The 26479-nt window shown below is 51.5% G+C and overlaps 1 protein-coding gene across 1 annotated transcript in view; it reads left to right on the plus strand.

The window, feature by feature from the left end:
- The window catches only part of PCNT (pericentrin), a 64382-nt gene extending 39362 nt beyond the window's left edge, over positions 1–25020 (plus strand). The window contains exons 16-22 of the mRNA XM_059164988.1: positions 11555–11701; positions 14827–14978; positions 19092–19252; positions 19482–19720; positions 21191–21344; positions 21870–22082; positions 22928–25020. Of these exons, the coding sequence (XP_059020971.1) occupies positions 11555–11701; positions 14827–14978; positions 19092–19252; positions 19482–19720; positions 21191–21344; positions 21870–22082; positions 22928–23055 (1194 nt within the window). The 3' untranslated portion in view covers positions 23056–25020. The remainder of the gene's footprint in view (positions 1–11554; positions 11702–14826; positions 14979–19091; positions 19253–19481; positions 19721–21190; positions 21345–21869; positions 22083–22927) is intronic.
- Positions 25021–26479: the final 1459 nt, after the last annotated feature.

Below are 26479 nucleotides of genomic sequence, written 5' to 3' on the forward strand. Positions count from 1 at the left end.
GTCGGCTTCTATGAAGGATTGTTGCCGGAAGAAAGCAATCTGTGGCTCAAGGTTTCCCAAGAACCATGTATCTAATCCTCCTGTGTCTGCAGAAGAGCATTTGACGGGCAGGGTGAGCATGGGGGGGTCAGCCGTCGTGACCAGTCCCTGAAGGCGTGGGGAGGGAAGCGCCCCCGGGCCTGTACCAGGGTCCCAGAGCCCAAAGAAGTGTGGTTTCCCTTTCCTGTCGCATTGTTAATTGTGACAAACACCGGGAAAGGATTCTTAAGACGTCTTTGGTGCAAAAGGGTGGATTTATTCAAGCACAAGAAATGCCGCACTGGGGTCATGAGGGGTGGCCCGTTCCATACTTCCAGGTTGGGAGGGGCCAGAGATCGCGGGAGTCTAAGGAATTCGGAAGCAAGGTTCCCGGGATCTTGGGGGGCTGTTGTCACCAGACCCTTCAGATGCATAGCAGTGGGCTGTGTGCTTGGGGGGTGACGACCAACACCTCTCTTGGAGGGTTTACAGGTAAAGGAAGTTTCCAAAGGAATTTGTCTATGTTGAAGTAGACTCACAGGGTCCTGGCCGGGGAGCCAGGGTCAGGCTGGCACTGCCTTTGCCCTCAGCAAAGTAATAACATGGAGGCACTTGAGTCCCTAGAGGAAGGTCGCGCTGCCTGTGTCAGGGACTTGTCAGTGGGCTGCAGGAAGTCAGGAAATTCGATAGTTTTTTCTGTCTTTGTTTCCCACGTCAGTCCATTTCTCACGCGCTGGGGTGAGGCAGGGCGGTGCTTTCCTCTTCCTCCATGTCGATGGTTTTCTTTTTCCCGGTGTCCTTCACAGTGGTGGCGGGGTTTCCCGAGCTGTGTCTTTTTGGAGGAAAGGCAGTATGGTTCCTGTCCCTTGGCCTTGGCCTTGCCGGTCTGTGGTGCTCTTGGCGTTCAGGGTTTTCCCTGTACTAACCCGCATTTTGTGGTTGTCACTCGCGGCATTAGTGAGCCTCCTCGACCCTGACTGCGCTCCGGGCTGTCGCTTCCTTCCTAGCTGCGACTGGTTGGCTCAGCCCCGTCCTTCCCTCGGAGGGGAGTGGTGGCCGAAACATGTCATTCAAGTACTTGGGAAGCTCGGACACGTGCGAGGACTTGGAGTTTGCACTCGGTGCTTCTTTCTTTAGTGACACAGAATGTGTTACTGGTCGGGGGTGCAGGTCTGTGGTCCGTAGTCTCACACAGGTCACAGCGCTCACTGTAGCACGTGCCTCCCCAGTGTCCCTCAACCGGCCACCCCATCCCGCCCACCCCCACCCCTCCCCCGCAGTCTGTTTCCAGAGATGAAGAGTCTTCGGGTTTGTCTCCCTCTCTGGTTTCGTCTTCTTCCAGTTTCCCTTCCCTTGTTCCTCAGATTTTTCATGTCAGTGAGATTTGATGCTTCTTTTTAAAGGCTTTGGAGTTAAATTTATTTCAGGAGACAAAGTTTATAGGAATAATTTATGTTATCTCTGTAACTTGAAAGTATAATTTTACGGGCACCTGGGGCAGCTTAGTGGGTTAAGCCTCTCCTTTAGCTCAAGTCATGGTCCTGGGATCGAGTCCCGCATCAGGCTCTCTGTTCAGCGGGGAGCCTGCTTCCTCCTCTCTCTCTGCCTGCCTGCCTCTCCATCTACTTGTGATCTCTCTCTGTCAAATAAATAAATAAAATCTTAAAAAAAAAAAAAAGAAAGTATAATTTTAGTGTTGTGCCATGCGTGTCCGTTTTCTGATGATTGTGATCGAGATGAGAATCCAGAGCCTACACGGTGGTCCGGAGCGTTCTAGGAGCTGTAGCCTGACTCCTGTGTGTCGTCACAGTGAAAATACGTGGAATAGAGGGGGTCCAGTAGGACAGGGCTGTGCATATGCAGAGGAGCTCAGTGCTGACTCTTCCTCCCTGTTCACGGGGGGCATCCTGGCTCCTGCAGTGCTTGGGGCCAGCGCCCAGCTCTTCGGGCCGAGCTGCAAGGGAAAGAGAGACGGGGCAGGAGACGGAGCTGCAGAAGAGCCGGTCGGAAGCCTTAGCAGAGCGGCCGGTCACACAGCCGGGGACGCAGGGGTGAAGAGGGATCTGTGTTACTGCTCCCCTTTCCGGCTGCAAAATCAATGAGAAATTTTACTTTTAAGTCAACAGTGATCTGCAAAGTGAAAAGAAACATTTGCATTGTGTTAGACTTTTTAGGCAACTTTTTCATTCATTTTTTTCTATTTAAATAGGATGGTTATCATTCCTTTTCCACTAGAAGTTACCACCGAGTATTCTAAATCTGAGAAAGTTTGGGTCTTCTTGCTTTGGTGACCCAGAAGCCACATCACCAGTCTTCTTGCCTCCATAGTCTGTTGTCGTGGAGCAGCAAAGAGCAGGAGGCGTGAACACTCAAACACCTACTCTGAGGAGTTTTCACGTAGCTTTGTTTTAGTTCTTTATTTTATTTTTATTTTTTAAAAAACTTTTAGAAGATTTTATTTATTATTCATTTGACAGAGATCACAAGCAGGCAGAGAGGCAGGCAGAGAGAGAGCGGGAGGAAGCAGACTCCCCTCTGAGCAGGGAGCCCGATGCAGGGCTGGATCCCAGGACCCTGGGATCATGACCTGAGCCGAAGGCAGAGGCTTTAACCCACTGAGCCACCCAGGCGCCTGTTTTTTAACAAGAACGTTACTGAGATCGAATTTCCATACTGTAAAAATCACTCTTGTTAAGTAGGTGTTTCAGTGGATTTCACCGTATTCATCAAGTGGCGCAGCTGTCACTGCTCTGTCACTACTTCCAGAACATCTGCCTCTGCACAGAGGACTCCCCGTCCCCCAGCCCCGGAGGGGTCGTGCCGGTTTGCCTCTTCGGGGCCTTGTAGATGTGGACTCATCCAGTAAGTGCCTTTTGTGCTGGTGTCTTCGACTTGGCCCGGCCTTTCCTAGGTCACAGGTGCTGTAGCGTGTTCAGTGCCTGCTGTTTGCTTTCCAGGTGTCTTTTGTCGCTTGTTTTCCTAATTTTCCATTATTGCCTTCTTTTCAATTTCCTTGATGTTTATTTTTCTGTGTATTTTTTAGTTATTTTCTTAGTGCTTGCCCTGGGGATCGCAGCGAGCCCTTTATAACGTGCAGATCGGATCGGTACCGTCTTAATTCTAGTAGTCGCGGACTCGCCTCCTTTTAGCTTCCTCCTCCCCGCCCCCGTCCCTATACCGTCCGTCAGACTACGGTCCTCTACGATTCATGCTCATGCCTCGTTCAGTTTCCTCTGACTCAGACCGAAGAAAAAGATGACCACGATTGCGTGGATTTTGTCTTTCTGTTCCCTCGTTCGGTCACCTTACCACGGTCTTCGTTTCTGTGCGGTTTCAGGGTCATGCCCAGTGTCCTTTCACTTTGGCCTGAGGGTGCCCTTCAGTGTATCTTCGGGCAGGCCTGTTAGTAGTGAATTCTCTCACTTTTCATTTACTGGGAAGGTTTTAATTTCTCCCTCATTTTGGCAAGATAGTTTCCTGGATACGTAATTCCTGGTCAAGTCTTTCTTTCAGCACTGAGGATCGCACCCTGCTGCCTGTGGGCCTCTGTGGTCTGAGCAGCGGGCTAGCTGTTGACCTGCTGTGGAAGATGGCTTGTGTTGAGTCACTCTTGCTGCTTTCAAGATTTTTTATTGTGTTAGTCACCGTGTAGTACGTCATTAGTTTTTGATGTAGTGTTCCATGATTCATTGCTTGTGTGTTAACCCCAGTGCCCCTGCAGTGTTGGCCCTCCTTAATACCCATCTCCGGGCTCACCGGCCCCCAAACCCCCAGCTTGATTCCCAGAGTCCATAATCTGTCATTGTGCGTCTCCCCCTCTGACTTCCCCCCCGTCTGAAACCGTATGATGCTTGACTTATTTCACTCAGCATCGTCTCCTCCAGTCCCGTCCATGTTGCTACAAAAGTTGGATATTCGTCTTTTCTGACGGAGGCATCATACTCCATAGTGTATATGGACCACATCTTCCTTATCCATTCGTCCGTTGAAGGGCATCTTGGTTCTTTCCATAGTTTGGCGACCGTGGCCATTGCTGCTATGAATATTGGGGTACAGATGGCCCTTCTTTTCACTATATCTGCATCTTTGGGGTAAATACCCAGGAGTGCAATGGCAGGGTCATAGGGAAATTCTATTTTGAATTTCTTGAGGAATCTCCACACTGTTCTCCAAAGTGGTTGCACCAACTTGCATTCCCACCAACAGTGGAAGAGGGTTCCCCTTTCTCCACATCCCCTCCAGCACTTATTGTTTCTTGCCTTGTTAATTTTGGCCATTCTAACTGGTGGAAGGTGGTATCTCAGTGTGGTTTTGATTTGAATCTCCCTGATGGCCAGTGATGATGAACACTTTTTCATGTGTCTGGTAGCCATTTGTATGTCTTCTTTGGAGAAGTGTCTGTTCATGTCTTCTGGCCATTTTTTGACATGATTGTCTGTTTTCTGTATGTTGAGTTTGAGGAGTTCTTTGTAGATTTTGGATATTAGCTTTTTGTCTGTACTGTCATTTATGAATATCTTCTCCCATTCCATGGGTTGCCTCTTTGTTTTATGGACTGTTTCCTTTGCTGTGCAGAAGTTTTGATCTTGATGAAGTCCCAAAAGTTCATTTTCGCTTTTGTTTCCTTTCCCTTTGGAGACATATCTTGAAAGAAGTTGCTGTGGCTGATATCGAAGAGATTACTGCCTATGTTCTCCTCTAGGATTCTGATGGATTCCTGCCTCATGTTGAGGTCTTTTATCCATTTTGGTTTTATCTTTGTGTATAGTGTAAGAGAATGGTTGAGTTTCATTCTTCTGCACATAGCTGTCCACTTTTCCCAGCACCATTTATTGAAGAGACTGTCTTTTTTCCACTGGATATTTTTTCTTGCTTCGTCCAAGATTATTTGACCACAGAGTTGAGTGTCCATATCGGTGCTCTCTATTCTGTTCCATTGATCTATGTCTCCAGGTTTTTTTTTTTTTTTTTGCCAATACTGTGCTTGTCTTGGTGACCACGGCTTTGTAATACAGCTCGAAATCAGGCAGTGTGATGCCCCCAGCTTTGTTTTCCTTTTTCAACATTTCCTTAACAATTCAGAGTCTTTTCTGGTTCCATACAAGTGTTAAGATTGTTTGTTCCACCTCTTTGAAAAAGGCCAGTGGAATTTTGATTGGAATGGCATTGAAAGTGTAGATTGCTCTAGGCAGTTTAGATATTTTAACAATGTTTATTCTTCCAATACGTGAGCATGGACTGGTCTTCCATCTTTTTGTGTCTTCTTCAATTTCTTTCATGTGTTCAGTAGTTCCTTGAGAATAGATCCTTTACCTCTTCGGTTAGGTTTATTCTCAGGTATCTTACGGTTTTTTGGTGTTACAGTAAATAGAATTGGTTCTCTAATTTCCCTTTCTATATTTCCACTGTTAGTGTATAAGAAAGCAACTGATTTCTGTATATTGATTCTGTATCCTGGCACATTACTGAATTGCTGTATGAGTTCTAGTAGTTTGGATATAGTCTTTTGGGTTTTCCATATAAAGTTACCATGTCATCTGCAAAGAGAGAGAGTTTGACTTCTTCATTGCCATTTTGACTACCTCTTTCTCCTTTTTGTTGTCTGATTGCGGATGTTAGGACTTCTAGTGCAGTGTTGAACAACAGCAGCAAGGGGGGGCATCCTTGTCGTGTTCCTGGTCTTAAGGGAAGGCTGTCAGCTTTGCCCCATTGAGAATGATGTTCACTGTGGGCTTTCATAGATGGTTTTTTTTAAGAACTGTTCCCTTTATCCCTACACTCTGAGGAGTTTTACTCAGGAAAAGATGCTGTATTTTGTCAAATGATTTTTCTGCATCAACTGAAAGTATCATATGGTTTTTGTCTTTTATTAATGTGCTCTATCAAGATGATTGATTTGCAAATGTTGAACCGCCCTTGCCTCCCAGGAATAAATCCCTCCTGGTCGTGTAGGATAATCCTTTTAATATACTGTTGAATTCTGTTGGCTAGGATCTTGTTGAGTATTTTGGCAACCATGTTCATCAGGGATATTGGTCTGTAATTCTCCTTTTGGATACGGTCTTTGTCTGGTTTTGGGATCAAGATAATGCTGGCCTCATAGAATGAATTGGGGAGTTTTCCTTCTGTTTCTCTTTTTTGAAACAGCTTTAGAAGAATAGGTATTATTTCTAATTTAAATATTTGGTAGAAGTCCCCTGGGATCCATCTGGCCCTGGATTCTTGTTTTTTGGGAGTTTTTGGATTTACTGCTTCAATTTTGTTACTGGTTATTGGTCTATTCAGATTGTGTATTTCTTTCTGCTTCAGTTTTGGCAGTTTTTAAGTTTCCAGGAAGACATCCATTTCTTCCAGTTTGCTTAACATATTGGCATATTGTTGCTGATAATAATTTCTAATAATTTTTTCTGTTTCCTCGGTGTTAGTCATGATCTCTCTCCTTTCATTCATGATTTTATTTATTTGGATCCTCTCTCTGTTCTTTTGGGTAAGTGTGGCCAGAGGATTATTGATCTTATTAATCTTTCAGAGAACCAGCTTCTAGTTTCACTGATCTGCTCTGCTGTTTTTCTGGTGTCTGTTTCATTGATCTCTGCTCTAATCTTTATAATTCCTCTTCTTCTGCTTGGTTTAAGTTTTCTTTGTTGTTTTTTCTCCAGTTCTTTTAGGTGTAAGTTTAGCTTCTGCATTTGGGATTTTTCTACTTACGTGAGTGAGGCTTGGATGGCTATGTATTTCCCCCTTAAGACTTCCTTTGCTGTATCCCATAGGTGTTGGACCAATGCGTTTTCATTCTCATTGGTTCCCAGGAATTGTTTAAGTTCTTTGATTTCCTGGTTGATCCGAACATTCTTTTTTTTTTTTTTTTTAAGATTTTATTTATTTATTTGTCAGAGAGAGAGAGAGAGCGAGCACAGGCAGACAGAGTGGCAGGCAGAGGCAGAGGGAGAAGTAGAACTCCCTGCTGAGCAAGGAGCCTGATGTAGGACTCGATCCCAGGACAGTGGGACCATGACCTGAGCTGAAGGCAGCTGCTTAACCAACTGAGCCACCCAGGCGTCCCTGATCCGAATGTTCTTGAGCAGGGTGGTCTTTTGCTTCCAAGTGTTTGTGTTCCTTCCAAATTTTTTCTTGTGAGTGAGTTCCAGTTTTAAAGCATTGTGGTCTGAGAATATGCCGAGAGTAGTCTCAGTCTTTTGGTATCGGTTGAGCCCTGATTTGTGACCCAGGATGTGCTCTAGAGAAAGTTCCATCTGCCACTTGAGAATGAGTATTCTGTTGTTTTATGATGGAATGTTCTGTGTGTATCTCTGAGGTCCCTCTGGTCCCATGTGTCATTCTAAGCTCTTGTTTGTAGATCTTCTGCTTAGATGACCTGTGTGTTGCTGTGAGTGGAGTGTTGTAGTCCCCTTCTATTAGCATATTATCATCAATATGTCTATTTCGGTTAACAGTTGGCTTATGTAGTTGGCTGCTTCCAACTGTAGGGGCACAGATACTTACAGTTGTTAGATCCTCTTGTTGGATAGGCCCTTTAAGTATGATGTAGTGTCCCTCTGCATCTCTAACTACAGTCTTTAGTTTGAAATCTAATTAGTCTGATACGAGAATTGCTACCCCAGTTTTCTTTTGAGGCCTATTGGCATGAAAGATGGTTTTCATCCCTGGATGTATCTTTAGGTTCAGAATGAGTCTCTTGTAGACAGTGTATGGAAAGGTAATGTCTTTTTATCCAGTCCGCAGCCCTGTGCTGTTTCACGGGAGCAGTTAGACTGTTCACATTGAGAGTGATTATTGAAAGACACGATTTTATTGTCATTATGTTGCCTGTGAAATCCTTGTTTCTATAGGTCGTCTCTGTAAATTTCTGTTCCATGTCACTCTTGGGGCCTTTCTCCTTTTATAGAACCCCCCCTTAATATTTCTTGCAGGGCCGGCTTGGTGGTTACATACTCTTTCAGTTTCTGCTGGTCTTGGAAGTTCCTTGTCTGTCCATCCATTCTGAATGACAGCCTTGCTGAATAAAGACTTCTTGGCTGCATGTTCTTCTCACTTAGTGCCCTGGATATGTCTTGCCAGCCCTTTCTGGCTTGCCAGGGCTCTGTCGACAGGTCTGATGTTCTTCTGATGTTCCTCACTCTGCACGTAAGAAATCTCTTCCCCCTCACTGCTTTTAAGATTTTTTCCTTGGATCTAAGATTTGCAAATTGTACTATTATATGTTGTGGTGTTGGTCTGTTCTCATTGATCTTGGGACGGGTCCTCTCTGCCTCTTGGATACGATTGCTTGTTTCCTTCCCCAGATTAGGGAAGTTCTCAGCTACGATATGCTCAAATTTATTTTCTGGACCTCTCTCCACCCCCTCAGGGATCCCATCAGTTCTGACATTGGAACATTTCATGGTCATTAATCTCTCTCAGTCTGATCTCTTGGGCTTTATGTTTTTCCAGCCTCCTTGGCTTCCTTCTTTTCTGTCATCTTATCCTCTAGGTCACTAATTCATTCTTCTGCCTCTTTTACCCTGGCAGTCGGAGTATTCAGTTTAGGCTGCATTTCGTTTATAGCATTTTTAAGTTCGGCCTGATTAGATCTCATTTCTGCCCTTAGAGATTCTATATTGTCCATATTTTTCTCAAGCCTAGAGATCGCCTTCATAATGTTACTCTGATGTCAGTTTCTGACGTTCGGTTATGTCCATATCCATTAGTTCTGTGGCAGAAGCCACAGTCTCTGAATTAATCTTGTGTTGGGGGTTCCTCCTCATAGTCATTCTGTTGAGTGGTGGTTGAGGGAATGCACGGGGTCCAAAGTATTGACCGTGACCCAAGCAAGAGGCAGCAGTTTTATAGGGACCTTAGGGTTGTCGGCCTCTTTCTTGGTCTTCCAGCCTGTCTTCTGGGGGAGGGACCTGCCGTGCTGTTACTCAGGCAACCCTGTTTGGGCAGAGTTGCCATGCCCCGGAGGTGGGAGTGGGCTCAGTGAAAACCAGTTTTGGGTGGCTTTTGTTCTCTGGCGGCTTTCCCCAGGTGGCTTTCCCATCTTTTCTGAGAGAGCAGAAGTGACTGTGTCCAGGCTCCTTTCTCAGAAGACCGAGATCGCCGTCTATTCTCCAGTGAGCTCTCCAGGCTGCACTGTCTCCGTTACTGTCTGTTCTGTTAAACACCTTCGTGTCCTGGGTTGTGGGCCCCACGGCAGCACTCCCTCTTTTGCTTCCAGGTCCAGGCACTGCTCCAGTGGTGCAGGATCCCACTCCCTCCCCCTTCTGTTGATCTTCCAGGATCTACCCATAGAGTCTCAGCTCCCCGCTTCAGACCTTGAGACCAGCTGCCTGAGATACCCCATTTGTAGGAATCCAGATGCGTCTTCAGGTGTAGCATCTCAGGCTGATTTTGTGGGTGTTCAGAGTGGGCTGGCAGGTACCGAGCTTAGTTCAGGGGACCGGTTGAAATAGGGTGCCCTACTCCTCTGTCATCTTTCTGCTTTCAAGATTCTTTTTCTTAGTCTTTCACAGTTTAATTGGGATGTCTCTTGGTATGGATCTCTTTGAATCTATCCTACCTGGGGTTAATTGGGCTTCTTGTGTTTGTAGATTAATATTTTTTCATCCAAGTTGTGGTTTTTGGCCAGTATATCATAAAGCAGGCTTTCTATCTTGTTCCTTCCTCCTCTCGTCTGTGACTCCCATCACGTGTATGTTGGTCTTTGAGAGTGTCCCACAGGCCTTGGGAGTTCTGTTTACTTTTCTTTCTTTCTTCTTTTTAGAGGTTTTACTTACTTATTTATTTATTTAAAGAGAGAATGAGCACGCGAGCAGGGGGGAGGGTGAGAGGGATAGAAAGAGAGAATCTCTGAGATTATGGCCTGAGCTGAAATCAAGAGTTGGACACCCAAGGCATTTTTCTATTTACTTTTCTTTATTCTTTTTTCTTTTTATTCTTCAGACCAAATAGTCATATTTGATCTGTCTTCATATTTGCTGATTCTTCTGCCCATTCGAATTTACAGTTGAGCCTCTCTAGTGAATTTTTCATTTCAGTAATTGTACCTCTCAGCTCCAGAACAGCTCTACAGTTCCACTTTCTAATCTTTACTGAGGGGCTCTGGCTGGGGCGTGCTTCCAGTGCACTGTGGGTGGCTTCTTCCTTAGCTGTGACTTTGTGTGAGTGTGAGGTCAGCAAGGAGTGTTAGAGCCTTCTCAGCTTTTCCTGGATAGGTACATAGCCCTATACTTGCTTCCTAAAGTCCCAGGAATGTGCTGGAGCCTTCCAGAGCTCCGTGTTGACACCACATTCTCTAGTGTTTCCTTTTAAGCTTTTTTTGTTTACCTCTTACTGGCCCCAACCTTGACAAGTTAATGGGTTTCAGGGCACTGTAATGTTAAGCAGTCGCTGTCGGTTGATTGTGGTAAGTGGCCCCGCAGTAGGGTTGTGACAACGTGAGCTCTGGGAGCTCATCCTTGAGAACGGAGTTTCTCAGTGGGCTGCAGGATAGGTCAGTTGGTGATAGTTGGCGGGCTGGTGCTCTTGAGGAGCTCCGAACCCCTCTGGTCCCCCCCAACCCTTAGGACTGCGGGAGGCTGTGTGCAGAGCTCTGCCAGAGGTGCGAGGATGGGTTAGGGCAAGTTTGAGCACCTCAGAGCTGCTGTTCGGGTGGAGACTCAGACTCTGTTTTCAGCAAACTCTAGATTGTTACAAGTCTTTCTTAATTTCCAGAGCTCTGAAGAAGTTGTGTTTTCACAGTTTCTGTCAGTGTTCTCAGTCCTGTTATAGAGGAATGCGTTCTTGGATGTTCTTATTCTGCCATTTTGGAAGTGCTTCCTCTGTAGTAGTTGTTGTTTTGTTTGTTTGTTTAAAGCTTATTTCATTAAAGATGCCAGGGTGGCTCAGTTGGTTGAGCCACTGCTTCAGCTCAGGTCATGATCCTGGAGGCCAGGGATGGAGTTCTGCATCAGGCTCCCTGCTCGGCGGAGAGTCTGCTTCTCCCTCTGACCTCCCCCATCTCGTGCTCACTCTCTCTCATATATATATATATATATATATATATATACATATGTGTATACATATATATGTATGTATATATCGGATATATATCTTTTCTTTTTTTTAAACGATGACCTTAAAAAAAAAAAGCAGCTCATTTCATTAATGTAAGTTGTTAGGTGAATCTTATGAAGAACAATGTTTATTATTTAGGAAGAAATAGGGTTTATGTTTTGAAACCAAAGGAACTTTGTTTCTAAATATCTTAGATTCTGATGGCCGTGGTATGGTGGTGATGGGTAATTTCTTAATGTGATTGTTTGGGAAAAGAAGCGAGCTGTCCTCTTGATGTTCTCTGTGGGAAGCACATTGAATACGTGTTCACTGTGGGTAGTGGCTTCGTCCCTTTAGATCACTGCTCTTGGCACAGGGTGGACTCAATAAATACTTGTCCAGTGAACTGTGCTTTACAAACAACAAGGAAATGGAACAAGCATAACTTTTAGAGCTCAGAGCGACATTTTTGCTGTTTTGTTAACAGTGTTCTTTTATACAGGGTGAATCTGAAGGTGAAAAGAAAGCTGCTTTGCATGAACAGGAGGAGATCCCTAGGCTGGAGTGTGAGCAGGCACAGTCTCCTGGCCGAAAAGAGGAGGAGTCTTTGTTTCTGCAGCTTCAGGAGAAGAATGACCAAATTCTACGGGTATGTGGCAAGTGTCTTGTCTTTGTTTTTATTTCTGTGTGTGTAAAATGTGCATAACATAAAATTTACCATTTTAGTCATTTCTTTTTTTTTTTTTAAGATTTTATTTATTTATTGGACAGAGAGAGATCACAAGTAGATGGAGAGGCAGGCAGAGAGAAATAGAGAGAGGAGGAAGCAGGCTCCCCACCGAGCAGAGAGCCCGATGCGGGACTCGATCCCAGGACCCTGGGATCATGACCTGAGCCGAAGGCAGCGGCTTAACCCACTGAGCCACCCAGGCGCCCCCATTTTAGTCATTTTTAAGTGTTACGGTTCAGGGGCGTTATACCCCGTTCACAGGGTTGCGCGGCTGTCACCGCTGTCCGTCTCCAGCACTGCTCATCCTCAGTCCGTCTCCAGCACTGCTCATCCTCACACGAGCGGAAACTACCCCCACTGCCCACGAGCTCCCCGTCCCTTCCTCCCTCCAGCCCCGGCACCCACTCTTCTGCCTTGTGCCGCTGACTCTGACCGCTTCCGGGGCCTCCTGTGATGGGGCCAACAGCTGTAGTCCTCCTGCGTCTGGCTTAGTCCCTCAGTGCAACGTCCGCAGGGCCCGCCGCGTGGCAGCGTCTCCGTGTTTTGTGGTGGAGTGATAATTCTGTGACATAGAGATGCGCGTCGTGTTGCTCTCTTCGTGGACTTGGCTGCTGATCGACCTCTGGATGCTTGTTTCTCCGTCTTGGCTGCTGTGAATAACGTCACCGTGTGTACACATCTTGTTCCAGTCCCTGCCGTTGGTTCGGGCTGTGGGCTTCTGGGAACAGGATTGCCGGGTGCTGGCGACTCCGTTTCTGTCTTGAGGAGCCGCCGGGCTGTCTTCCTGGCGGCTGCCCTGTCACATGCCCCTGCGGCTGCGCGCGGGGCTCCGGTTTCTCCACAGCCATCATGGTCACGTCGCAGCGGGCGTGAGGTAGGACCACATCGTGGTTCTGATGTGCGTTTCCCTGGTGCTGAGTGACGAGCATCTTTTCAGGAGCTTATTGGCCATTCATTTGTCTTCGGAGAAACGTCTGTTCAGGTTTTTGAATTGGGTTTGGTTTTTTGTTAGTCCTTTGTAAGTTTAGTATGTGCAGTTTTACTATTTTCTTTTTTTTTAAGTATGCTCCACACACAGCGTGGGGCTTGAACTCAGGCCCTGAGATCAGGAGTCACATACTCTAGCAGCTGAGCCAGCCAGGTGTCCCTGTTTCTACTATTTTTTGAGATGGTCTCACAATGTAGATCTTTCAGGAGTGTAATAATACTGTTTCTTTTTCTTTTTTCTTTTTTTTTTTTTAAGATTTTATTTACTTTTTTGACAGAGAGAGAGCACAAGCAGAGGGAGAGGGAGAAGCAGGCTCCCCACTGAGCGGGAAGCCTGAGGCAGGGCTCGATCCCAGGACCCCAGGATCAAGACCTGCACTGGAGGCAGCCGCTTAACTGACGGAGCCACCCAGGCGCCCCAGAAAAAGTTTTGTTAGGATGTTTATTTGTACTTTCCTCTTTCTTGATCAGTGTCACTAGAGATGTATCTATTAGGTTTTTTCAGTCACCGTGCCGTGTTTGTGAAAAGGGGGGAGCAGGGCCGGCAGAGGGAAAAGTCTGTGTCCCACAGGCTCAAAAGTGGATTCAGCCTCTGTGGAGGCCTGTGCTGCTGGCCCTCGCCGTGCTGCTGCCTCAGCCGCGGCCGCCCGTGGGAACAGGGCTCCGTGCTGCAGGCCTGGCGGGCCTCTGCCTTGTCTTCACACCCCCCAGCGGGGGCCCAGCCAGGCCTGGGGCCATCCCGGTGCCGGTTTCGTGTGCTGGCAGCATCCTCTCTTCTCTTTCGTTGGTGGTTGGTCATGGTTTGCCATCTCGTGTGATGGTACCAGTGGTTTATGGAACTGCATTTTTTTCTAATTTCCCTACAAGCACAGAATTGAAATTGTTTTTACAGTTTCCTTTCGCTCCTGGTACGGGGTTTCAAAACTACACTCTTCTTTGATCTGGTCTTTGTTTCTTTTTGTACTTGCTAACGTTTTACGGCCCCATCCGGGTTCTCTTACCCGTTTTCTACTCCACGCAAACCTTTGCTTACTCCTGGCTGAAGAGCTGTCCGCGCCAGCGGGGTGTGCACCTGCCAGCAGGGCTTCTGCACCTGGAGTCCACTTGCTTCTGGGCTCCACGCGTCCGATTCTAGAGCTGGAGACACTAGGCGTGTCATGCCTTGGCCACCGTGGACACCCATTGTTCCTGATTCTTGGTAGCAGCAGAGGACAGGCCTGTGGTCTGCCTGGCTCTGTGCCGCCTGTGTGCGTAGTCACGCTCTGTCATGTTCTCTGTGGGGACGATGCCCGGGTTCTTGACCTAATGGTCAAGGGCTCAGCCAGCCCTGAGAAATCACTGTGGTTGGCTCTGGGCTCAGGTCACTGCGTTGCTGGGAAGACATACTTGTCATTTCACTAAGCTGCACCACAAAACTGCAGTGACCTGTGCTCAGTGCTCGGGCAACCTGGGGAGCCCACAGTAGCCAGGGGTGCCCTGGGTAGCTGGTGCTGCCCACCCCGCCGGCTCACTGAGACCCTAGGATTGTTGACTGTTTTTTTAAAAGACTTATTTATTCAATTTAGAGTGTGTGTGTGCACAGGTAGGAGGGGCAGAGGGAGAGCTCAGCCTCACTGGGGCTCTATCCCAGGACCCTGAGGTGACGACCTGAGCCAGAACCCAGAGTTGGATGCTCAGCTGACGGGGCCTCCCAGGCGCCTTTGTGGGCTCCTTTTTCAAGGAGAAGTAAATAAGAATGATCTTCACTTGTCTAGAAACTGGTGTTTATTCTGAATGAATAGAAAAGAGATTTTGAGTTCTTACTTGTGAGAGTAACCTCTGGTGAGTTTGCCACTTCCCTCGGTGACTGGGGCAGACTAGAACGTTCATGTGTTCTGCTTTTGTAGGCAGTGAATAGTGGCGGGGTTGGGGGGTACCTGTAATTAGGAAAATTAGTAATTAGAAAATTAGTAATTTTCACCTTTAATCACTATTAACTAGGATGATGAGTGTTTCTGATGAAGTTTATCCCTGACTAAATTGCTCTAAATGAAGCTGTAACAATTTTTCCTCAACAGCTGAAAGACCAAATTTTATCCTTAAGTCAAGAAGTAGGCGAGTGCCATTCTGAACTGGAGAAGCTCCAGCAAAGGCGTGAAAGGGAGAACCAGGAAGGCACAAATCTCATCTCGATGCTGAAATCCGACGTTGATCTGTCTGACCGTGAAAGGTCAGTCACGTACTCGTCTGTCAGAGCTGCCCACGGGCATGGTAGCGCCTGGCGGGATGGAGCTCTGTGCCGCGTTATTCTTCTCATTTAAAAACACTTTAAACATCAAGGAAAGTACTGAGTAATGTACGATACCCATATACCCACCACTCACTCTGCCAAATTTTCACATTGTGCCAGATTATAAAATTTGATGCTGTAATGTGGAGTTAACCTTAAAATTAAATTGCCAGGATTTTTGGTTTGTTTTCTTTTTTTCTTTTTCTTTCTTTCTTTCTTTCTTTTTTTTTTTTTTTAACTAATAAAACTTTAAATTTTTTTCTATTTTTTTATTTTTTCAGTGTTCCAAGATTCACTGTTTATGCTCCATACCCACATCCGTGCGATCCGTGCCCTCCATAATACCCACCACCAGGCTCCCCCAACCCCCACCCCCCGCCCCTCCAAAACCCTCAGTTTGTTTCTCAGAGTCCACAGTCTTTAGTGGCTCGTCTCCCCCTACGATTTCCCCCAGCTCGCTTCTCTCCATCTCCCCATGTCCTCCGTGTTATTCCTTAAGCTCCACAAGTAAGGGAAACCATATGATAATGGACTCTCTCTGCTTGACTTACTTCACTCAGCATCATCTCCTCCAGTCCCGTCCATGTTGATACAAAAGTTAGGCATTCATCCTTTCTGATGGAGGCATCATACTCCATAGTGTATATGGACCACATCTTCCTTATCCATTCGTCCGTTGAAGGGCATCTTGGTTCTTTCCGCAGTTTGGCGACCGTGGCCATTGCTGCTATGATCGTTGGGGTACAGATGGCCCTTCTTTTCACTGCACCTGTGTGTCTTTGGGGTAAATACCCAGGAGTGCAAGTATAGGATCATAGGGTAGCTCCATTTTTAATTTCTTAAGGAATCTTTAAGCGGTGGGTTTATTCTGGAATACCAGAATTGCAGTCCAGGACAGGCTCGCTAGTGCACCACCAGAAACAAGTCTGGAGAACAGAGGAAGCTCTTTCATAGATGGAAGGAGGCTAGGGCTGTTGTAAACAAAGTCCGTTAGGAAACTGTGCACTGAAGGTGCAGTGGTTTCTCGTTGGCTGAGTTGTCGCTGGGCAGAAGGAAACCCTCCTTGCTCCTGCTGGAATCTTAATGTGCTCAACGCACCCCTCTTCCCGGGAGAGAAGCAGCTGGAAGGGCTTTCCCTCCAGGGAGTTCCCCACCCCCCACCTCCTCCACCCAGCTTCCTGACCCCGTTCGTTCGTTCTTTTTTTTTTTTTTTTTCCTTAAAGATCTTTTTTTTATTTGACAGAGGGAGGCACAGCGAGAAAGGAACACAGGCAGGGGCAGAGGGAGAAGGAGAAGCAGGTTTTCCGCGGAGCAGGGAGCCTGATGTGGGGCTTGATCCCAGGACCCTGAGACCACGACCTGAGCCTGAGGCAGACGCTTAACGACTGAGCCGCCCAGGCGCCCCATCCTGACCCCATTCTAGTCGAGGTTTTCTTTTATTAATTGTTCCACTTCTCCCTTTTGATCAAGATCTTTCCTTGAAAGCATTGCTGATCAAGAGTCACGTGTTTCATATTTAATGGTCTTGTCCCTCAGTGCCAGGAAGGACTTTCCTGGTTGTCCTGGCCTACCTCAGAAAAGCCTGGCTAGAGGGGCTGGTTAGGCTCCCTGCTCTGGGAAGCCTCCTACCTCTGCCTCTCCCCTCATCATGCACGCTCGTGCACGCGTGCTCTCTCTCTCAAATAAATAAATAAAATCTTAAAAAAAAAACAAAAACAAAAACAACCACAGAAAAGGCCAGCTAGAGGGCTGGAGGGACTGGAGTGCTTACGTTTGTAGTAGATGGCCCCACTCCCTGCCCGGCCCAGCATCCTGGCTCTTTGCAATAGCAGAAACTAAGTTCTTTGGCTTTGTTTAGGGGCCTTTACTTGTCAGATTTGAAAATTGAGGATTGTGACTTGTGTAGGATGTAAGCAGCTGGTTTGCTGTCGTCAGTAAATCTGGAGTGGGCACTGTCTCATTCTGTCCTGGTCCTTTTTTTTTTTTTTTTTTTTTTTTAAGATTTTATTTATTTGACAGACAGCGATCACAAGCAGGCAGAGAGACAGATAAAGAGAGAGGAGGAAGCAGGCTCCCTGCTGAGCAGAGAGCCCGATGCGGGGCTCGATCCCAGGACCCTGAGACCATGACCTGAGCCGAAGGCAGCGGCTTAACCCACTGAGTCACCAGGCGCCCCTGTCCTGGTCCTTTTTAACTAAAAGGAAAGATCCTAGTTCGGCCTGTTAAAAAGTATAGAGAGTTAAATGCTACCCAGGTGGATTCAGCTAGAAGCTAGAATGGTCTCGTTCGCTGGGGTGGTCATGAAGAGGTCTGTGAGGCTTTGGTGTCCAAGCCTGAGTGTTCCGGTGAGCGGGCTCAGGAGGGCGGTTGTACCGGCTCCGTGATTTCCCGAGCCTGTGGTAGCGCCCTGGCAGAAGGTGAAGGGCCGGGTTCTCCGAAACCCCCTCGGGCTGCGTCCTCTGGGCCGGTTGCATCCCGAGCCGGCGCGCGGCCGACGGTGTGAGTGCGAGCAAGCGGCCCGCACGTCCGAGCGACCCGGCTCCGCAGCCGGCCCCGGCCCTCAGCCGCCCCCGGACGCGCTCCAGCTGCGGTTCGCGCGTTCTCGGTGCGGAGAACGCGGAAGCTTGGGGGTCGTGCGGGGCCTCGGGAGACCTGCAGGGGCGGGTTCGGTGGGTCGGAGGAGGAGGGCAGCTGGGCCAGAGAAGAGCCGGAGATAGCCCTGGGGCCGACCTGGTACTGGGCGGTTCCGAGTGTCTGTGGAGGCCATGGGGGCGGGGCCTCAGAAGCCTCAGCTCCTTTATTTTTTATCTGTATTTTTTAAAGATTGTTAAATTTATTCATGAGAGAGAGCGCATGGGCAGGGGGCCGCCGGCGGAGGAGAGAGAGCGGGGAGCCCGATGCGGGGCTGGATCCCGGGACCCTGAGGCTGCGAGCTGAGCCGGAGGCAGAGGCGCCCCGGTTTGCCTCAGTTTAGTTTAGTTGAATGTTTTGTGAAGAGGCAGAATCCTGGGACTCCGGGAGCCTCGAGACAGGCGCCTCTGGGAGCCTCTTCCGGGAAGGACCCGTGGCTTCTAGTTTAATTCCACGTAGAGCAGGTTGAGGGGGAGCAACAGTTCCTGGTGACGGCCATCAGAGTCCTAAGTCACTTCTGCCCGAACCGGTCTGCTGACTTACAGATGCGCGTCGTTTCTAAGCTCAAGACCGGCGGGAGCACAGGGTTCCCTGCGTTCCCATGTCATTGCTGTGTCGCTCCCCGGCACCCATGTGCTCCGCACTCGGGGCTCACCGCGGACATCGCAGCCATCCGGGCCTGCACCAGGCCAGGGAGGAGGGGCAGCTTTGACGCTGACTTGGGTTTCTGCTGAAGCTCCCTGACCCGCCCTGTCCACGGTCACCCCGCGCCTGCCTCTGCCCGCTCCCCGACAGGGCCCTCTCGTCCTGTGCCCGCCCACCCTCTGTCCGCAAGGTCTCCGCAGTCCGCTGGGGTGGCCTGGGCAGCAGCGGGGAGCCGTGGGGCCCTGGCTGTTCCTGCGCTTTCTCGTCTGTCCCGCTGCTTCCTTCCCGCCCATTCCTGCTGGGTCTCTCCCCTGCCCTTCGGCTCTGTAAGGGGCAGCTCTCCTGTGTTTCGTTCAGTGGCATGTCCGCGTGTTGGAAGCAGATCTAGTTCCAGGCCCGTGGTGGGGACAGAAGTATGTGAATGAGGGCGGAGGAGCCTGTCTCCCGCCCGCTGGGCCCTGGCATCTCCCAGCGGTGAGGACCCTGCCTCGGCTCCAGCACTTTGCCCCCAGCCGTGTCCTGGACAGGGTCACGGTGCTCTGAACAGAGGGCCATGTGGGTGCTCCGCTCTCCTCCTGAGCGGTAGAAAGGCTGTGAGTAGGGACAGGAGCCTGGTAAAACTGGCGATGAGATGATGTCTTTTTAAAGTCAAGAGCAGCAGCCCAAGGGTTTGGTCTTGTTGGCAGAGCTGCCCCCTGAGCTGTGCCCCTCTTGTCTGAGTCTGTCCGGCTTTGGGGTGTAGCTGACAGCCTGCTGTCCGCTCCGTGCTTTGTTCAGGAGGGCTCTCCGGGACGCTCTGCGGAGGCTGCTCACTTTGTTTGGAGAGACGCTGAGGGCTGCTGTCACCCTGAAGAGCCGGATCGGTGAGCGTGTGGGGCTCTGTCTGGAGGATGAGGGCCTACCTGACGCGCGGCCCAGTGGCCAGGCCCTGTTTGCAGGTGAGTGCCCGGACAGCCCTGTGCCTGCAGCCCCTGGGCCGGGGCGCTTAGTGCACCGCTGGTGACCCATCCCCCTTCCCTGCTGGGGCCGGGCCGGAGGAGCTCCTGATGTTCGGGACGGGTCGTTGCCTCTAGGACGCGGGCGTGCTCGTGCTGCTGGAGCGCTGGTGGTGCGGGTGAGCTGGCCACGCAGTGTGTGTGCAGGTTTCTGTGTTTGCTCACTCTGCAGCCCCAGTGCTCGATGAGACGTGGCCTGCGTCTGAGGCAGCCCTGTTGGAGCTGGACCGAACTTTGCCCGAGTATGCGGAGGAGTCTTCCGAGGCTGAAATTAGCAGTCACATCTGTGAAAGCTTTTTCATGAGCCCAGAAAGTTCGCTGGAGTGTGAGCAGCCAGTTAGGAAGCTCTACCGGAGCCTTGGCCTGGCGGTGGATGGCCTGCTGGAGCGGGCTCTGGACTGCACCCGGCAGGTGAGACGCGGCTGCGCATGCCATCCGCCCGTGACCCTGGGCCGGCTCCGGCAGTTGCTCGTCTTCTGAGAAGGGTGGCAGGCTGACTCGTGGGCGAGTTGAACGGTTTGGTGGCATCAGCTAGATAGGCGAGGGCAGCGCAGCTCCCAGGTGCTCTGCTGGGCACAGAACACGCGTGTTTGTCCTTCTCGAGCGTCACCTGCAGGGCGAGAAGGGGCCTGGGCGCTTTCCAGGTGGGTCTGGCTTCTCTCGCTGTTCACTCCTCTGGGCATTGAGAGCGGAAACTCAATTCTGGGTGTGCACCTGCTTTCCTCTCGTATTGTCTTGATCTTCTGTTGCGACCGGTGATATTCTCCCGTCTCTCCTAAGCAGAAGTCTTTTCTGGACTGAAATTCTGGAAGCAGTAGGCTTGCTGCGAATGGAAAGTCAGAGCTGAGTGTCAGGCCAAGGACGGACGGTTCCATCTCTCGTCTTTACCCTGTTCTGCCTTCAGCAGTGTTTACTGTTACGTTGGATGTGTGGTTCGAGCTTATCACTAGCGAAGGAGATGATGTTCATTGACCTTGCAGAACATTTTAGACAGGAAAGACATTAAATATGAATTATGAAAAGCAGCCCAATTAGAAAATGCACATTTTTAGCCAAAACATTGCTGTATACCTCCCAGAAAGCCTCGAGTAAGTTCTCCCCACTTGGTGAAGGATGAGAAGACGGAGCCTTGGGGCTCTTTCCAGGGGCGCCGGTAGATGCCCCCCGAGGCAGGGTCTAGGGAAGCTGGAGTTAGGGTTCGTGGGAAGGAGGTGGGGGGAGGCCCAGCGAGGCGCTCGGGTGTCTCTCGGTACAGCTGCGTGTGGGCGTCTGAATTCAGAGGTTAGTCTGGGCACCCCTCACCCCCAAGCCTGAAGGTGGCCTGGGAGCCTCAGGCTGGGCAGGGGAGGAAGGGGAGATTGGGGCCTGGGACTGGGCCAGGCCTGGGTGGCATCAGAGGAGGCCCAGAGGCCCTGGTGTGACGGAGGCGGGGGTGGTGCTGTGGGTGGTAGAAGAGGGTCAGGTGCCCGGCCCGCCGCGGGGACCGGCCTTTCCTCGCGCCCATGGCCTCCACATCCCTCCTCCCTGTGGAGCGCCGGGTGGCTACCCCTGCTCGGATTCTAGGGTCCCGAGGGACAGTTTTTGAGACCTTTGGAGCGCCCTTTCCCTTAGCAGCGTTGTCGGGCCGACGTGGTATCAGTAGTTCATGAACATGTGAATGTGTTGTGCTGCCTTGAATGTGTTTGTTTGAAGTTTTCTTTTTAAAAAACTGCTGAATGAGTAACTTGTCCAGTGATTGACACGGTACCGAGGATCAGTATCGTTGCTTCCAGGGTATTTGTGGTTTTGTCAGATTTCTACTGTGCCAGAATCCTGGTCCTGTGGTGGTAGCGTCAGCTCTATTTGGACGTGTGGTTTCATTTTCCCCGTGTGTGTTAACAGCTGGAGGAAGCGCGTCAGATCCATTCCCGTTTTGAGAAGGAATTCATCTGTAAGAATGAGGAGGTGGTTAGAAAGCACCAGGAGTTACTGGAGCGCCTGGAGGAGGCGAGCGCGGCCCGGACGCAGCTGGTGCTGGAGCTGCACCAGGCTCAGGGTGAGCACCAGTCCCGGGCCGGGGAGGGCGGCGGGGCACACAGGTCCACGGTGCGTGGGGAAGGGCCGTGTTAACAGAGGTCTTACAGGCAAAACGTAGAACGAAATTAATGCCAGGGAAGGCCTCTGACTTTCGTCCGTGAAACAAGGCACCACCAAGCTGCTCCCCAGGCTGCGAGCCCCTGAGTAGCCTCCTGGGCGGAGATGCGTGTCGGTCCTCCCTGTCCCCGGAAGTGACATTCGTGACCTCTCTGGCCCCCACACTTCTGGTTTGTGGTGGTCACAGTGTCTCGTGTGCTGGGCGTGTGGTGTGGGGGGTGTCTCGCGCACAGCTGCTCCAGGGCGTGTCGCCCTGTCCTCCTAGTGCGCCAGCCCTGTGCTGTCCGTCCAGGATCGCAGGCGTGACCATGCAGCTCTCATGTCCCCCGGCCGCATCTCGCCGGGGCTGGGATGCCCTCGCGGGGACGCCCATCCTTCTGCTCTGCCAGCAAAGCCTCAGGAGCTGGGTCTCTCCACGTCTCCGCAGGCATCATCGAAGGGTTCAAGGTGGAGAAGACCGGCCTGCAGGAGGCGCTGGGCCAGAAGGAGGCGGCCGAGCAGGGCCTCGCGGTCGAGCTGGAGAGCCTGAGGCAGCAGCTGCAGCGGGCGGCCCGGCAGCAGGCAGAGCTGGAGGAGGAGAACTCTGCCCTGTGCGCCCAGAAGGAGGCCTTGGCCGCCGAAGCCGGAGAGAGAGAAGCCGGTAAGAGTTGCTGGCCCGGGGGTCAGAGACGGGCACGGTGCAGGGCGGGAGCAGGGGCGGCCGCTGTTTACCGATGCTCAGTGTGGCGGAGGGCCGGGGAAGACGATGGGAGCCCCGGGCCGAGGGCCTTCCCGTGCGGGTGGCCCTGCTGCTGCTGCCCCATGGGGGGGGGGCAGGGTCGTCCTGGTGGCCGCGGGCCGGGTGGACGCCTGTGTGAGGCCCGCGTCGCCTCTGGCCGGCACGAGGCTGCTGGAAATGTCGCTGTTCCCAGTAAAAGAGCTTTGGACTGTTTGAGGCAAATCACCAAGTCTGGGGGGAAATGCAGGCTACTGAAAATTTTCATTTAGATTTTTTAAAAATCGTGAAATATGAACTTGGAGTAGGAAACGCAGTTGTTGTGAAAGTTGTGACTTCAGGTGGTCAGAGCTTTCGTATTTACAGTATTTCAGATATGCACAGTCAGAACACGAAGCGTTCAGACGGTTGCGTAGGCGGGTCCGGCGTCCGGGCAGAGTTGTGAGAAGCGGCCGGTGTGGGTCTGGCCTTCCCCAGAACCGCAGTCTCACTCACTAGGCTTCTCTCCCCACTGGCCGACTGCAGCGCGCGTCCCCAGGCCAGCCTGGGTTCTGGGGCGGTCGGGTCCTGGGGCGCGGGTCTGCTTGGTGGGACAGCCTCAGCCGTTCGCCTGCCACCCCAACAGCTCGGGAAAGGCACTTTTCTTTTCCGCTTGGCGTCCTCAGTGCGCGACCAGCTGTCGGGGGTGCTGGTCATTGCTGTGTCCTGTGTCCTCCGCTCATGGGTTTCCGGCCTTGTCTTTTTCTTTCTGGCCTGCTTCGTCCCATGAGCTCTCCAGGCCATGGGCTTACTCGTGCCGAGAGGCGAGTCCCACGAGCCGTGCTTGCTTGAGGCGGAGGGAGTTGTCGGGGGCTCGTGGTTCCCCCCACGTGGGATGTTCTGGAAGGTCTGTGTGTGATCGTGCCCACCTCTCCCTGCTCGGCTGCCCACCTGTACGCTTCTCTGCCCCTTTCCACTCTTTGAGCTAAGTGTCTGAGGTTGAAAACTTAACCGAGCTTTGTTCTCTCCTGAATGTCATTTCCACTCGGTAAGTCTTTCTCCACCTTCAGGTGTGTCTCTTGCGGATCTCACATTAGCGTGACTTCCGAGGAGGGGTCCCCGTCGTGTCCCGCTGTGTCTCATGGCTGTGCCCGCAGCCTCTCCGTCCGCCTGTGCTCTTCCGGTGACCTGTTCTCTTTCCCGTGTCTCTCTGGGTGGAAGGGACCTTCCTCGGCGGCCCGGAAGCCGTGCGTCCCGTTCTCCTCAGGGCTTCGCTCCTTCCTCGTTCGGGCCACTGTCTTGTGCTCCCCAGCGCTGAGCCTGTCCCGTCTCCCCCGTTCCCGTCTCTGCCCGGTGCCCAGCCCTGCTGGTGTCCAGTAAGGCTTCATTCACGCGTGAGACCGTGCGTGCACGTGGGCAGGCGTGTTAGCAAGCGTATGCGTGAGCAAAAGCCTGTGAGCTGGGGTGCCCATCTGTGTATGTGCACCTGAGAGCAAGCCTGCATGTGAGCCTGCAAGAGCGCGCGTGTGTGGGTGGGTGGGCATGCACCTGTGTGAGAGAAGGCACGTGGCCGTGGGGGAGCTGGGAGCGAGCACGTGTTCTCTGTGGATCCAGTGCCTGTGCAGGGCCCCTCCTGCTCGTTCTCAGGGGTTCCTGGCCCAGCCTCCGGGTCTGTGGGGTGGCCAGGCCCGCACCCGTCCACCGAGTTTACCCCCGTGAATGTGTGTACTTCTAGGGTGTCAGGACTTCAGAGCCGGGGCCTGAGCTGGGGAGCAGGCTCGTGCTCCCTGCCTGAGGCCCGAGGGGCCCCAGCTCTGTGAGGTCCATCTGCTGTGGCTCTGCTGTGCCTGGGCCTGGCTCCTCCTGCACGTTTCCCGAGGCTCTGCCCACAGCTGCCCTTCTGCGTCTCTGGTCACCCCCGCGCCCAGAGCCCTGGCACTCCTTAGCAGAAGGGAGAGTGGGGCCAGTCTTTGCACCTTCCCATTGTCGCTCCTCTGGGACCCTCTGGGGTCCTCGGCTGGCTTTCGTCTTCCCTCGTGCCCCTGAATTCCTCTCTGAGCTCTATTCCTTCCCATTCGCACATTTGGGACTCGCAGATGACTGCATCGCTTAACACACTGTTCGGGGCACCTGGTGGCTCTGTCAGTGGACTCGGGGTGGTGAGACCCAGCCCCACCCTGGGCTCCATGCACAGCGCCAAGTCTACTTTTCTCCCCCGGCCCTCCCCCTGTTCACACTCAGGCGTGTGCGTGCGCGCTTTCTTTCCTCCCTCCTCTCCAAATACGTAAATCTTTATCAACAAAACGCTGCCGCCTACACAGCACCTCCTGACCGTCCCTGACCATGCCCCCTGCCCTGGCACAGTCCAGTATGTGGTCCTGATTCTGCCTCGGGCCTTCCTGAAGGCTGACCCACTTCTAAGAGCTTTTGGCGGTCAGTGCACCTTGTGGAGAAGCTCAGGTCGGCCTCGCCTGTGTGCAGGCGTGTGGTGTGTTTTGTGGCTGCGCTCAGGGCCGTGCCTTCTGTCCCCTTTAACAGTCCAGATCCTTTGGCCTCCAGGAGCTGCTGCAGCCCAAAGGCAGCTAGTCTGCCCAGGCTGCGGTCCTAGAACAGTGCGGACGGGTAGAACCGACGGACGCTGTGCCCTCGGTCCTTGAGGGTGGACGTCCACGGTAAAGGATGAGTGCCTGCCTCTGGGCTGTGTCCCACACGCTAGAGCCCCTGGGAAGGCTCCGATCCCAACCATGAGGTTCGATGTATGGATGTTGGGGGACACAGATGTTCAGACCATCGCGGTGACGTTATGGAAAAGCGTGGCTGTTAGGGACTGCCCAGGACCACGGACGTGCCCTGGATTCCTGCTGACTGACCGTCCGTGTCCACATCTGAAGATGCTGTGTTTTCCTTCATAGGCACTCCTGGTCCCCTAGCCTACAGGGACTCAGGTTTGTAAACCAGTCTGGTAACTGCTGTGTGAGATGAGCTGTGTCTGCACCAGATTGCCCCAGTGTTTTACTAAAGAGGAAAACTATTTCAAGGCTTTTGTGGCAAACTGTTAACAACAATGCCGGTGTTACCTTCTGAACTGACCCGTGACAGTGCACAAGCTTCTGTCCAGTGATGCCCTCTGTGGCCCTGAGCTGCGGCCGGTGCTGCTGTGCGGGAGCCACGGCTGCCAGGAGATGCGCTGTCCTGGGAGGTCTCGAGGGAGGGGCTCGGGGAACCCGAGTGGAGCTCCTGGGCTGCTCCGACGTCGTGGCTGGCCCTCAGCATGGCCTGAACCGCCACAGGACAGCTTCCCCGCAGCGCCACCTGCATGGGGCCACGTGGGCCGTGGCTGCGGTTCTTCCTCCTGCACGTGGCCCCTGGGGATGGTGCTGTCTGGCCGGCTGCAGGGGTGGGGAGCTCCTTGTCCTAACTGCATGTGGAAGGCGAGTCCCCGAGGTGCTGACTTAGCAGCATGGAGTTGATTGGGGACGTTCTGTTCGCGGTCATGCTGGTTTGGCCTGAGACTGGCAGATTTGTGTAAAACAAAAGGAGTTTAGAGAGCCGGTAAAATGTAGTGAAACTTATGAAATTAAAATTTCAGTTTGGGGACAGTTTGAACACTCGAGGAGTCATCAGAGGCAAGCCTCCTTTTATATGGTGCTTACGAATTTACAGTTTCCATTGGATTATGGCCTTATCATCCAGTTAATTTTAGGTTGGCTTTTTCTTTCTTTTTTAAAGATTTTATTTATTTATTCGACAGAGATCACAAGCAGGCAAAGAGACAGGCAGAGAGAGAGAGGAGGAAGCAGGCTCCCCCCTGAGCAGAGAGCCCGATGCGGGACTCGATCCCAGGACCCTGAGATCATAACCTGAGCCGAAGGCAGAGGCTTAACCACTGAGCCACGCAGGCGCCCCTAGATTGGCTTTTGATGTACCATGGCTGGACCCGTGTCCTCGGAGATGGCTTCACACCCTGGGAGCACAGGGAGCGCGTCCTGCATCAGGGCTCGTGCGCCCTCCCGTGGACGTCTGAAGTGACCGTTCTTTTTCTACACGAGAGACTACTTCATACTTTCTCGAAAATTAACCAATGTGTCTCTTGGAAATAACAAGGATGGAGTTTTCTCCGGCTCTAAAGTTTTTTATTTTAGCCAGTCTTAATTTAAAAGATGTAATTTTTTTTTCTTTTTCGACTGTTTTCCGAGGGTATTTGGCTAAGTGGTGGCGATTAGGGTTAGGGTTAGTGTCTGGCCAGACTCGGGCTCACGCTGGCCTGCGGCATCCTGTTGTTTCCTCGGGGTGGGGTCTGGGAGCCTCAGCAACGCCGCGTCCCAGCCCCCTGGCCAGGCTTC

The sequence above is a fragment of the Mustela lutreola genome, chromosome 2, assembly GCF_030435805.1.
Source record: "Mustela lutreola isolate mMusLut2 chromosome 2, mMusLut2.pri, whole genome shotgun sequence".
In the NCBI taxonomy this organism is placed as follows: Eukaryota; Metazoa; Chordata; class Mammalia; order Carnivora; family Mustelidae; genus Mustela; species Mustela lutreola.